The sequence below is a fragment of the Danio rerio genome, chromosome 4, assembly GCF_049306965.1.
Source record: "Danio rerio strain Tuebingen ecotype United States chromosome 4, GRCz12tu, whole genome shotgun sequence".
In the NCBI taxonomy this organism is placed as follows: domain Eukaryota; kingdom Metazoa; phylum Chordata; class Actinopteri; order Cypriniformes; family Danionidae; genus Danio; species Danio rerio.
The window spans coordinates 39,717,481-39,730,774 of NC_133179.1; the positions used below are offsets into that span (position 1 = coordinate 39,717,481).

At 37.7% G+C, this 13,294-nt stretch overlaps 1 protein-coding gene across 4 annotated transcripts; it reads right to left on the reverse strand.

Moving 5' to 3' along the window:
* Positions 1–187: 187 nt before the first annotated feature.
* Positions 188–7,554, reverse strand: LOC137491006 (uncharacterized). 4 transcript variants are annotated; one of them, XM_073947791.1, is made up of 3 exons: positions 7,520–7,554; positions 7,026–7,175; positions 188–1,791 (listed from the first exon to the last, which is right to left on the reverse strand). In XM_073947791.1, exons 2-3 carry the CDS (start codon positions 7,108–7,110, stop codon positions 797–799), a joined length of 1,080 nt encoding a protein of 359 aa, XP_073803892.1. In that variant the 5' UTR covers positions 7,111–7,175; positions 7,520–7,554; the 3' UTR covers positions 188–796. The 4 variants fall into 4 exon arrangements, with proteins under 4 accessions (XP_073803892.1, XP_073803893.1, XP_073803891.1 ...); XM_073947792.1 differs by having other exon boundaries at positions 7,026–7,178; XM_073947790.1 differs by having other exon boundaries at positions 7,515–7,544.
* Between the last annotated feature and the right edge of the window lie 5,740 nt (positions 7,555–13,294).

Consider the following 13,294-nt stretch of genomic DNA (forward strand, 5'->3'; position numbering starts at 1 on the left):
AGAGCCGATCATTTGTTTGGTAAATTAATAAACTGTTTGCAAATGTGCACTGTGCACAAATATGGTTATTGGTTCATAATAAGTTGAAGCACATTGTTATATTTTGCTGTATTTGGCTTAACCGTTCTTGTGTGGCTTGCCAATGTATAGATGACTCTAACAGATGAAATAAGGAAGCTGACCAAAGTTCTTACAGGCAGAAAACTTTATTGAAGACAACTAATAGTGTAGGTCCTCATCAGTGATGTTAACTCATCCGTCTTCAAGTACCTTAAACCAAAGTACAGTCTGTGAGACACTACTTTATAACAAACGGCGTAGTCAGTTATGTCCGCAACACCTCCCTCACCACCCGCGTCCTCAGTTATATTCGTGCATAGGCGACAGAATAGAGAGGGCGGTGTCCGTGACACATCCCTCAGCACTCGCGCTTCCTCAGTTATATCCGCGCATAGGGCGGCAGAAAAGAGGTCCACGATACCTCGCTTCATTTTCATAACCGGTCACTTTCGTTTTCACATTTCACATTAGTCTTCTGACTAGAGCGGCAGTTCAGCTTGATCCGGCCCTGCATGTAAGCAATAACTGAGGTAAAAAAAACTCTGGTTATTTATAGTGAGTTAGGAATCATCTGATTGGTGAATCATGTTTTAGCTAATGCTGGACCAGCTGTGGACAATCATAAGCATGTGATCCCCTCAAAAGTAGTTTAAAAATAAACTTCACTTGAATGAACAGCCAAGCTACATGAAAAAGCTGCCATTTTGAATATACCCGTGTTTGTGTGGACAAGGCCTCATTTTTCAGGACTCTGCTCTTCATTGTGAAGCTTCATGTGAGCGCTGAGGCTTCTTTTATGGGTAAAGCCCTTTCCACACTCATTGCATCTAAAATGATCCTCTCTTGAGTGGGTCTTCATGTGTCGCCTAATGTAGTCTTTGCGTTTGAGTTTAATTCCACACTGATCACATGTGAACACTATGGTTCCAGTGTGACCATTCATGTGGTTCATGAGGCTAGATTTGCTTGAGAAGCTCTTTCCACACTGAGCACATGCAAACGGGTTCTCTCCGGTGTGAGTTCTCATGTGGTTATTGAGTGAGCTTTTATATGTGAAACTTTTACCACACTCTGTGCATGTGTAAGGTTTCTCTCCGGTGTGAATCCTCATGTGGATGTCAAGGTTTTGTTTTTTAACAAAACTTTTCCCACACTGTGTGCAAGTAAATCTTTTCTCTCCAGTGTGTGTTCTCATGTGGACTTCAAGATTGCCATTTTGCTTAAAACTCTTTCCACACTGAAGGCAAGAGTAAGGCCTCTCCTCAGTGTGAATTCTCATGTGCATTATCAAGTTTCCTGAATGATAGAAGCTTTTTCCACACTGTTGGCATGTGTACGGCCTCTCTCCAGTGTGAATTCTCATGTGGGTTTTAAAGTTTTCTTTTTTACAAAAACTCTTTCCACACTGTTCACAGGTGTAAGGCTTCTCCCCAGTGTGAATTCTCATGTGCACCGTTAAGTTTCCTATAGTATAGAAGCTTTTTCCACACTGTTTGCAGGTGCAAGGTTTCTCCCCTGTGTGAACTCTCGTGTGAACATCAAGCTTTGGCTTTTGACTAAAAGTCTTTCTACGCTGTTTACTGCTGAAATTACACTTAGATTTGGATTTCCGAGGTCTTCCACGTGATGAAGTCTTTTTAGTCAGTGTGGGTTTTTCATCAGCCAATATGTCTTGATGTTTCTCTTCCATTTCATTGCATTGATGAGTCTCTTCTTTCAGCACCATCAGGTCTTAAAAAACAACAAAAAAGTGAACTTTAGTATGAAGCCACAAAGCGATAAGCATGAAATGGATGTTTCACCCACAAATAAAAATAACCAATTAACATTTACTCTCCGTCATGTGGTTTTAAACATTTCCTTTCTTTTGAAACACAAAGGAAGCTTGCATTTTTTTTTACAATATCTTGTGCTCAAAAGAACCAAGGGATAACTTATTAATGGAGAGTAATGGAGAGTTTTTTTTTTGTTTTTTTTAATAAGATGTAAAATAAGTCTTTGGTGTTCCCAGAATGTGTCTGAGGTTTCGGCTCAAAATCAGATCATATACCTTGCAGAATATTTCATTTTGGGGGTCAGAGAAAAACCAAGCTCTTTTTGTGCCTGTGGCTTTAAATGCAAATGATCAAATGCACTCGCTCTAGATTACTCATGTTGTGTTCCCTTATGTGTATCTTCCACTGGATTTAAACATTTGTAACTTGCTTAGAAGACCCGATTGAGACAAATCCTGCATGTTCATAGCAAGTATGCATAATTCAGCTCATATTATTGCGTTTGCATTATTGTAAATAACTTATGCAAATGTTTCTCAGTACTGGTTTGCAGCTGGACGGTATCCGCTGTTGAAAACATATGCTTGATAAGTTAATGGTTCATTCCACTGTGGCGACCCCTGATAAATAAAGGGACTAAGCCGAAGGAAAATGAATGAATGAACTTTTGCAAAAGCTTAATGCCACGTTTTCTGTAAACTGTGATGAGGAAATGGCGAGATGACATCCCAGGTGAAAAAAATATATAATTAAATGCAATTAAAATAGACTTAAATACCCGCAAATACATTTTTAGTACATTGTTATTTTTTTGTGTTAAATAAAAGTTTGATGGTTTTACACTATAAGTATACTAAATAAGTATGTTTATACTTCATTAGGACTCTAGTACACTTGACAAAAGTATATTAAATACCAGTAATACTTAAATACATGTTTAGTGTACTACAATAAAGTACACTACAGAAAAAAACACCCAAAAGAGTTTTATTAGTGTGTTTTTTTCAAAAGTGTGCTTTAAATGCTTTAAACATTAGTTGATTTTTAGTACACTGTTTAAGTTTAAAATAAGTTAATATATAGAACATCTATTAGTAATGTAATATAGTAGAAGTACATTTTCCCAAAAGTTGTACTTAAGAACACTTAATGTGAATGCACCTATCACTGACACTTAAATTGATTTTGAGTGTGGTAATCTTACCAAAACATTATTGTCTTGAAGTATGTGTGTGTTGTGGGTCAATGAATGATCAGGAAATCCAAGAATGGGCATGCAGAAGGGATGATATGTTTGTGTATATCCAGTGTAGTCAATAATATGATAATCTAAGGATACATATGTTTTACATTGCATATTCTAAAATTGTTCTGGACTGTTTATCCTTCTACTTAATTATCTTTTGTCTAACCAATTACGTGAGGATGTCTAAACAATCTAATGACATAGGTTTGTTGACTCTGTTAGCATAAATATCACTGTGTTCTGAATGTAAGGAAGGTCGACCTGTGGAGCTCATGGAGAGTGCTGAAGCTGATTTCTTGCTGTCAAAACTACAAAAAAAAGTAATTAAATTTCCTTCTATTTTATTTCATTCCTGACTCTTTGTTTTTATTCATCGCAACTGGTCTTTCACTGTTCTTAAAATGTACTTAATACTAATTTTTAGTACATTAAATACAAAATTAGTTTGGGAAAATCGAGCACTTTTAATACAGTATTTAGCACAATTGTTTTTTACAATTTGTATATTCTTTTAATATATTACTATTATACTTTAAATTAGTCATAAATATATTTAAATGTTTAAAAGTAGGGTTCCAGTGTATTTCTAGTTGTAACTAAATATATATTTTTTAAAATACAGATATAGTATGTTAAAAGCACATTTTAGATCAATTTCAGGGTGTCTTAAAATAGCACAGTTGAGTGCACTTAGATGGTATTAAGTTTATCTTAACATATACTTAATACTATCTTTTAGTACATCAAGTACAAAATTAGTGTGTAAAAATAGAGCAATTTTAGAACATTATTTAAAAGATGTACTTTGTGTACTTAAATTGTATTTTAGCACACTTTTTCACATTTTGTATATTGTTTTAATATATTACTATTATACTTTAAGCTATTCTCAAAAATATTTATAAATACTTAAAATTAGGGTTCAAGCAAATTTCTAGTTGTAACTAAACATTTTTTTTTTAAATACAGATATAGTATGTTAAAAGCACATTTTAGTTCAATTTCCAGGTGTCTCAATAGCACAGTTGAGTACACTTAGATGGTGTTAAGTTTATCCTAACATATACTTAATACTATCTTTTAGTACATTAAGTACAAAATTAGTGTGCGAAAATAGAACACTTTTAGTACATTACTGAAAAGTGTACTAAGTATACTCAAAGTGCATTGTAGTGCACTTTTTTCTTTTTTTTTTTACCTGGGCAAGTAAAGAGATCCGCATGCTGTAGGCTATTACATAAATGCGAACTCAACTTTTAATACTGCAGTCACAACATTTGTCATTGAAATAACGCCACAGGTAGTTGGTAGATCTGTGTAAAAAAGGCCTGCTGCTACAGCTGGAAAAAATCCTAAAGGAAACACTGATATAACTTATGCAAATGCTTCCCAGTACTGGGTTGTAGCTGGAAGGACATCCGCTGTTTAAAACATATGCTAAAAAAGATAGTGGTTCATTCCACTGTGGTAACCCTTGATGAATAAAGGGACTAATGCTGAGATCCGACAGCATGATTTTCAAAATATTCGTGTTACAGATGTTTTTCTCACTGCATGACTATCTGGTCTAGCGTTTTGTCACTGGTTTGTCTACACTGCAAGATGGATCGGCGACAGGGAGTTTCACACTGCATGACTATACAAAAGGACAATCACAGACAACTTTGTCCAAACTATGTCTCACAGCCAAAAATACATATAGCTTTTGTTATTAACTACGTAATGAGAAAGAAGCCTTTAATGGGGTAGAAAATGTATATATTTGCTCCCCTGGCATGGTTTCCGCTACATTCATTCTTCCATGGCAGGGCACCACGACAAAATTCATCCCGCCACGGCTACATTACAGCTTCTCATTCAAAACATTTAATTATTTTAATAGCCAGTAATAACGTATTAAACGCCAAAACGTATTAAAAGGTTGAGTGAATTATAACCACGCAAACTTCTCTGTAATCGTAGTAGTGCTGTGTATTATTTGTTTACCCCGTTAAGAATAAGTGCTGACAGACTGACTGACAGGTGTATGATGTGAATAAGTGCTGACAGACTGACTGGCTGACTGACAGATGCGTGAGGCCAGCAAACACGATCTATAGCCGTTTCACTTTACTTCAGGACGCATTAATATCGTTCTGTAGGTCTATTAGAGACATTCATAAATGTACAAGCAAAGAGATCTATTACATAAATGTGATCTCGACTTCTAATACTGGGGTCACGACTCATTGAAATAACACCACAGGTAGTTGGTAGATCTGTCTAAAAAAGGCCTGCCGCTACAGCTGGAAAAAATCCTAGAGGAAACACTGCCTGGGTTTTGAAGGGAACTAGCAATTTCTCTTCAACTTTTTCCTTTTTTGGCCCAGTTGAGCCAAAGGAAAATGAATGAATGAACTTATGCAAATGCTTAATGCCAGTTTGCTGTAAACTGGAGTAATGAGATAGAAAGATGACATACTTTGCAACTTGTTTTCATTCACTAGTACTTTTGTCTTTTTTTTCTTGCCTTTGTGCATGTCCTGAGGCTTAGCTGAAGACCTACATGATGACATTTTACATACCTGACAAGATGCAGAAATGCCATCAAAAAAGGTGACCTGCTGTTTGTCTATACAGGGACAGTGACAACATAAATATACAAATAATAATGTTAATCCGGTGGTTGGGAATGTGTAATGTCTGTTAATGAACATCTAGGATTATTTGTTATCCCCAGATATAGCATGAGCAGTGTGGAACGTGATTACTGATAACCAAGGATTTTGTTATTCAGAGTGGGAATGACCCAGGATTCTGCATTTGAAGTGTGAAAAGCCCTAAAAATACTCAGCATCAGCTCTCAGCATAAACAGAGCACAAAGACAAACAGCGACATACAAAAATTGTCAATCATGTCATAGCAGTGACCTGATCCCATATTCTGGCAGAAAACGGTCACACTACTTGCTCTGCAAACAAGTGTGTTTATGACTATACATACAAACAAAAATGATAAAAATAGAAAACTGGCCCAGATGAAAATGGTTTTTATTTGCCCTTAAAAAAATATTATGATTTTAATACATTTAATAATACAATAATAAATGAATAATATAAAATTACAATATTTTAGATATTTCTTAGCAAAGGATTTTAAATATTGTGTAAAAACAAGCCTTTACTTGTATCCATACACTTTTTCCCAACATAAACTTTGAAAAAATACAAAAAAAATTAACAAATGTTTTAAAAGTTTTTAAAACTATAATAAACTAAATTTATGCACAACAATCTGTCCAGGTCCATGTCCTCAGCAGTAAATACATGGATCACATTTAAACAAATGTTATTGTAAAAGAAATAATTAAACTATTATGATAAATAGAGTTAAAATGTCCTTTTTTAATTAAAAAGTTGAAAGTTTTATTGAGATGGATTGTTGGTGATTGTATGGGTTTTGGCCAGATTGGGTAGTAAATCATAAACAAAGGAAAATGAAGACTTGTTTTAAAAAGATTTAAGACCTTCAACACAATATTTCAGAAAAATTTAAGACTTTTTAAGGCCTATAATTTAGATTTTGGAATTTAAGAGATTTTATGATTCGCGGAAACCCTGTTTAAATACAATAGCCCTGGTAATTAGTTATTATAATAATGTGGTTCTAACTCAGATACTATTAGTAACAGCCAGTAACAACTACTAGAAACAAGTTTAAACCCATAAAGAATTTGGTAAAAAAAAAAAAGGAATTTACAATAATAAAATAATGACAAAAGACCTGGGAACAAGTAACAAGAAAGAAACTTATTCCTGTCTTTATATGAGTGCTTATGTGCATTTAGGAGAACTAGGCAGTACACTCAGGGCTGCAAGATGGATTTAATTTAGTATTCTTATTATTAAAATATATCTGAATGAGGATCAAATGACTGAGTTGGTCTTTGAGAATGAAAATTAACCTGTTTGTTCCTGCAGATCTTCCTGTTTGACTGTGAATGTTTCTTCAATCTTCACATCTTCACTCTCCTCTTTAATAAACGCCATCTTTATAACAGTGTGGAGATCATTCGCTTCAGCAGGAGTTTTTCTCTGTGTTTGGACACTTTATCCTGCTTAAAATGAACAAAACAATAAAAAATGTCCTGTTTAAAATAAATAAAACATTGAACAGAAACAAAATAACTTCTCTTTAAAAGTGTCTTCATATGAGTAATCAATAAAAAGAAATCGGGTAAAACGTTTCTTTAAAACACTTTTTACACACTTTATACAAACAATAGCTCTCAAATAATGAGAGATTATAGATTATAGAAATAGTACTACGTTGTATAAAAAGGTAAAATAATATTTCCAACAGCAGGGACACAATTTAATATCGTTTAAAAAACCTAAAACTTCAGAACTTTAACTTTAAATCGGTTTATATCTGTAAACGCTTTAAAACAAACCTTACTCCAGTTGAACCATAGCGGTGATGCGGCGCCGTCTGATGACGTCACAGGCTACGCCAAAATAAAAGTCTTTTTTTTTTAGCTTTTTTGCCACTTACTGTTGCATTCATGACTTATTGATACATTTCGCCCATCTTTTTCTCTTTACACTATATGTGCTCTCTCTCTCTGTCTCTCTCTCTCTCTTTCTCACACACAAACCTTCCCAGATAGCAAACCAATGTTGATTCAACGTCGAATAAGGGGTTCGGGGGAGAAGAGACTTTCCTGAGGTACATTTAAAACTTATAAAATGGCAAGAAATATAATAATAATAAATAATAATAATAATCTCACAATTATTAAGAGAGGAAATAGCTATGAAAGGAAAATAGTTTAGCCACACCTGTTTGTTTTGTGTCTACACAAATCCATTTTGTCAAATACTACACACACACACATTAGTAGTCATATTAACTTAAAATATTGTAATTATTATACGTGTATCCAACGAAACAGATGGGAGTTGAATTAAAATAGATAGCTGGATTGACATTTTAATAAATTATATAAAAAAGTATAGAAATAAAAGGTAAAATGCAAATGCATAATTTAAATGGTTTATAGTAATGGTTAATTTCTATAATTGTTTATAATCTATTCGTATACTTTTATGTATTTCTGTATTTATTAAGTTTTTGTTTGTTTGTTGTATTTTTTATCTGTTAGAACTCATACTGTATTGCTAACAGCAAGTGACAGAATTTCTTTCATTACAATTACAGCAAATAACTCCTGCAGAAATTATAAAATCCTGCAGGATTTGTCACTTGCTTGTATCCATTGTGAAACCTGTAAGAAATTCCTGCTCATATCGTCAATGTGTCCTACAGGATTTTACAATTTCTGCAGTACTGCAGCTATCCTGCAGGGGAAAAAATAGATCCTTCAGGATTCCTGTAAAAAGTACTGCATGATTCTTGACTTATTGAAGTCCTAGGGAAAAAAGTGGGGGAACTCACTCAAAACTTCCATTCCCTCACCTAAAAAAAAGGCGTATACATGTATAAATAAAACACCCCCACCCCACTACAGTCACATCAGTCTGTACCAGTCTGTATCTACCTATAATATAATATATATAAGATGCAGGGCAGGCACGTGGACACATAGAGCTCAACCTGTGCAGAGCACATGCCCTTTTTAGTCTTGCATAGAAAGTGCCCTTCCAAAATGATCAAAAGTGCCCCCGCGATGCGACACACCCTCGGTTCCGCCCTTCAGTAGGCGCGCGATAACACAGCTCTTGAGTACGCGCGCGACAACACAGCTGATCAGAACGCGCGCGACAACGCGCATTGAGTGACAAGCGCGCTGTGTACGGATAGAATCAGCGGAGCGGGGAGCGCTCTCTCTCCCCGCTCCGCTGATTCTGTCAGAGTACAGCGGTAGGCGCGGGCCACAAAATATTGCACTGAGGGCCGCAAATGGCCCGCGGGCCGCGAGTTTGAGACCCCTGGTCTACACTTTCTTCTCCACATCCAGCGTTAATACTGCTTTAGGGAAAGTCACGCATGTAACCCTCTGCATGTCATTTGATTGAATGTAAATCCCGCATGTCCTTTGGCCCCCCGCATGTCCTTATCTACTCTGTTCAGAGTGTCCGGGCCAGATGCGGCGGCCGTAACCGAGCCGACGGTGCCGCATCCGAGCCGGAATCGGTCCGAGAGTAATGTGTGCTGCGGCCGGGAGCTGGCACGACTCAGTATTTATAAACCTTGATATAAAACCTTTTGGTATTATATTTGTACTTGATCCATGGTATTACAACCATTTGAATTTATATAACAGCAAACGCAGGCTATAATGTAAACACAAAGTGCAGGCACTGCGTTTAACCTTTGAATAAAATGCAAACTGCATACATATCCTATAACGAAAATAATCAGACAAAGGACAAAATAAATAAATGATATACATTTATTGATTGCAAGAAAAAAAATAGTACTAAAATCGAATAAATAATTTTGTAGTGCACAAGAACGTCAATAAAAACAACAATAAAACACCACAATAAAAGACAAAGAGGAAGATTTAAAGAAAAAATCTGAAATTGCACACATACACAGAAGTTTTTTAAAACGACCCCGTTTTCCCAATAGACTTGAATAAAAAAAAATTGTACAAGTCACATTTTAAAACAGCAAAACTTTATATAAACCTGAATATAGAAACCGATTTAACATATAGCAAGAAACATCTTACAAATACCAATGACAATCCGTAAAATATACAAGTCAAAATTGTAAAAAGAACTGGCAAATTCTGAAAAACCATCTTGAAACATTTTTCAATAAAACATAAAAATAATAATAAAAAACAAAATATAAAAAACAAACTTATTTTTAAATAAACTTGAACAGAATAAATTTCACAAACAGCAACAAATGAGTGAGATGATTATACATTTCAAATATATATATATATATGTGTGTGTGTGTGTGTGTGTGTGTGTGTGTGTGTGTGTGTGTTTGTGTGTGTGCGTGCGTGCGTGCGTGCGCACATATATGTGTGTGTATATGTGTGAGAAAGAGAGTGTGTGTGTGTGTGTGTGTGTTTCTCAGTCTTCATCAGTGTCATCATTGATGTTGATGAAGTGTCCTCCAGGATGCTGCTGTGTTCAGATCAGCTCATTCTTGTCTACAGATTGATCTTCTTCATTGTTTCTCTGTTGTTTGAGCACAAATAATAAAAGTCAATGTCAAATCCACTGCTGATATTAGAATGTGATGATGAACATGGAAATGTCTGAATCCTGTCTGAATCTCTGTCAAATCTTGAATCAACTGTAGAGAAATCCAGCAGCTCAATGAATAAAGGAGAAATGAAGTGTGACGTTTGTTTCTGCTCTTCTGATCTTCTTCTTCTTCATGATTTGACTTGAACTGAACAATAAAAACACATTTATTCCAGTATTTATTGATCTGTTCATGTTAGTTGATGACAGTAAAGTTGTTCTCTGTTAGTTCTTGTTGACTCTCAGTGCATTAACTGATGTTCACAAGCACAACTGTGGATTAATAATGCTTCAGTAAATGTCTGATCACTCTCATTCATCAGGAGTCATTAACTAGGATTAATAAATGCTCTACAAGAGTGTGAGTGTGGTCTGGCCAATCCAGTACAGGGATATCAGGGATCTTAAAGCAGGTGTTAGCACATTTGGTAGTGTGGACAGGTGTCGAGTCCTGCTGGACAGTCAAATCAGCATCTCCATTAAGCTGTCAGCAGAGGGAGCCATGAAGTCAATCGTATCTGACTGCAGACTAGCATATGCACCTGACACACACAGTCTCAGACACAATGCACTCAGTGGAGCTGGTGACGTTAATGTGAGGGGTATGGATGCTCTCCAAACCACCCCTGACTGTGGAAACTGAACACTGGACCACAAGAGACTTTAATTCTGTGCTCCTACTTTCTACTCCCAGACCTTGATTAGCATTAACATATAATATGTGACAGTAGTCAAGCTCTGAGGAAAAACAAAGTCTCCTATAATATTATTATCCTATATTATTAATGACAGTTCTGTCAGGATTCTGCCACTGCAGTGCTGTTAATTCTTGTTTTGGTGGCAGAGTCCAGACACTAGTCATGTCATGTGTTATATGTTGTGCTAAGCTCAAGTTTGCTCAGGTCGAGTACCTCTTTCTCATCATTGTCTGTCCTTGTCATTGTATGAGTGTAACCACGCCGGTCCTACACCACCCTACCCGCTCCGAGCTGGTATCGAACCGGCGAACTTCCCCATGGGAGTCGGTTGCTCTAACAAGGAGGCGCTAAAGACCATGGCCACTAGCATCTGTCGCTAGAGCACCTTTAGAGGTCAGAGGAGTGAGGTTTACCTGCACAGCACACACTAGCTGGCCTCCGTTAAACTCAGCCCCCTAAACCTTACTCCCATCCGGGTCACGGCACCAATGTGACCCCGCCGGTCCTACACCACCCAAACTGCTCCAAGCTAGTATCGAACTGGTGACCTTCTGCATGGGAGTCGGTTGCTCTACCAAGGAGGCTAAAGACCATGACCTCTAGCATCTGTCGCTAGAGCACCTTTAGAGGTCAGAGGAGTGAGGTTTACCTGCACAGCACACACTAGCTGGCCTCCGTTAAACTCAGCCCCCTAAACCTTACTCCCATCCGGGTCACGGCACCAATGTGACCCCGCCGGTCCTACACCACCCAAACTGCTCCAAGCTAGTATCGAACTGGTGACCTTCTGCATGGGAGTCGGTTGCTCTACCAAGGAGGCTAAAGACCATGACCTCTAGCATCTGTCGCTAGAGCACCTTTAGAGGTCAGAGGAGTGAGGTTTACCTGCACAGCACACACTAGCTGGCCTCCGTTACATGAGCAACGACCATGAATGTTCCTGCTTGATGCGAGCGTGCGAGGTCCAGCCGTGGTCTGGATGTGTGCTCTGGTCCCGGTGTCTGTGTTTGTGTTGTCTGCAGTGTGCTGTTCACTCTCAGCATCTCAGTCTAGTTAATTTCAGATGGCGCTGGAAGGGAACATTCATGTCGCATGTGTGAGCGTACAGTATGTATCTTTGTTTATCGTGTGCTCGTGTCTTGTGTTCTTTTGTGTTGTGTAGCATGTGGTTTCATGTTTTCATCGTGACCACGTGCTTTACTGCCTTGTTTCGTGTGAGCATGCGGCTCTCTCATTGGCTGCGTGTTCTAGTCCTGTTTGTTTGTGAGCACATGGCTTGTGTTGTGTTTTTGTATCATGTGTTCTGTTGTCTACCATCTTCTCCCACCCTCCTTGTTATCCTGTTTGTAATTATTATTTTCACCTGTCCACCTGTCTGTTCATTGGTTTGTCTTCTCTATTTATTCTCCTAGTGTGCTCTGTCCTGTGCTGGGCCGCTGTTGATTCTCTGATTTCATTTGCTGTTGTTTGATGTCTTGTCTACAACAGTCGATTGATCTAATCAAATCCCTGTGTGTCATGCCAAGAACCTAGTCTAGTTGAGTGTATATTTAATGCCATGTTTTCCTCCACAGGGAGGTTTGAGTTGTCTTATTTTGCTTTTTTCCTAAATCTTTCATTTTCTTGCACTTCCATCCTCGCCTCATCACCTCCAAGCCCAGCCCTGACAGAATGGACCAGACAGAATGAGGACTCAGCGGAGTGAAGGCTCCTTCTCCAGACATATTTCCCAGTTTCTGTATCTGCATCTGTATCTTCAGACACCTTGGCCTGCCAGCTATTGCCCGGCTCCTAGCCCTGCCAGCTCCACCCAGACGCCTTGCCCTGCCTACCTCAGCCCGACTCCTTGCCCTGCCGGCTTCCCACAAGCTTTTAGCCCAGCCGGTTTCCCGAAGTCCTCAAGTACAGCCGGCCTCCCACAAGTCTCCAGTCCAGCTGGCACCTTACAGGCCTTTAGTCTTGCCGACTCACCATAGACCTCCAGTCTGGCCAGCTGTTCTTGGGCTGCCTGCTTTTCTGTTCCAGGCCCATCCCCCCTGGGTCGTCCCTCCTGCTCTGCCCTATATATAACTTAAAAACAGCAACTTCAGATTGTTTTCTTTGTTTTATTATGATCAACATAAAGCTGGAGCCCGAGGAGAGTGTGTTGAAAACAGTACAAGCACAACATCAATATTAATCATAAAAACCTTACATTTATTTGAAGATTCTAAAGAAAAAAAAATTTACACAAACACACAATGCCTCAATGATTCACACAACTGTTTCACAGATCACTAAACGATATCATGCAACACTTTAAG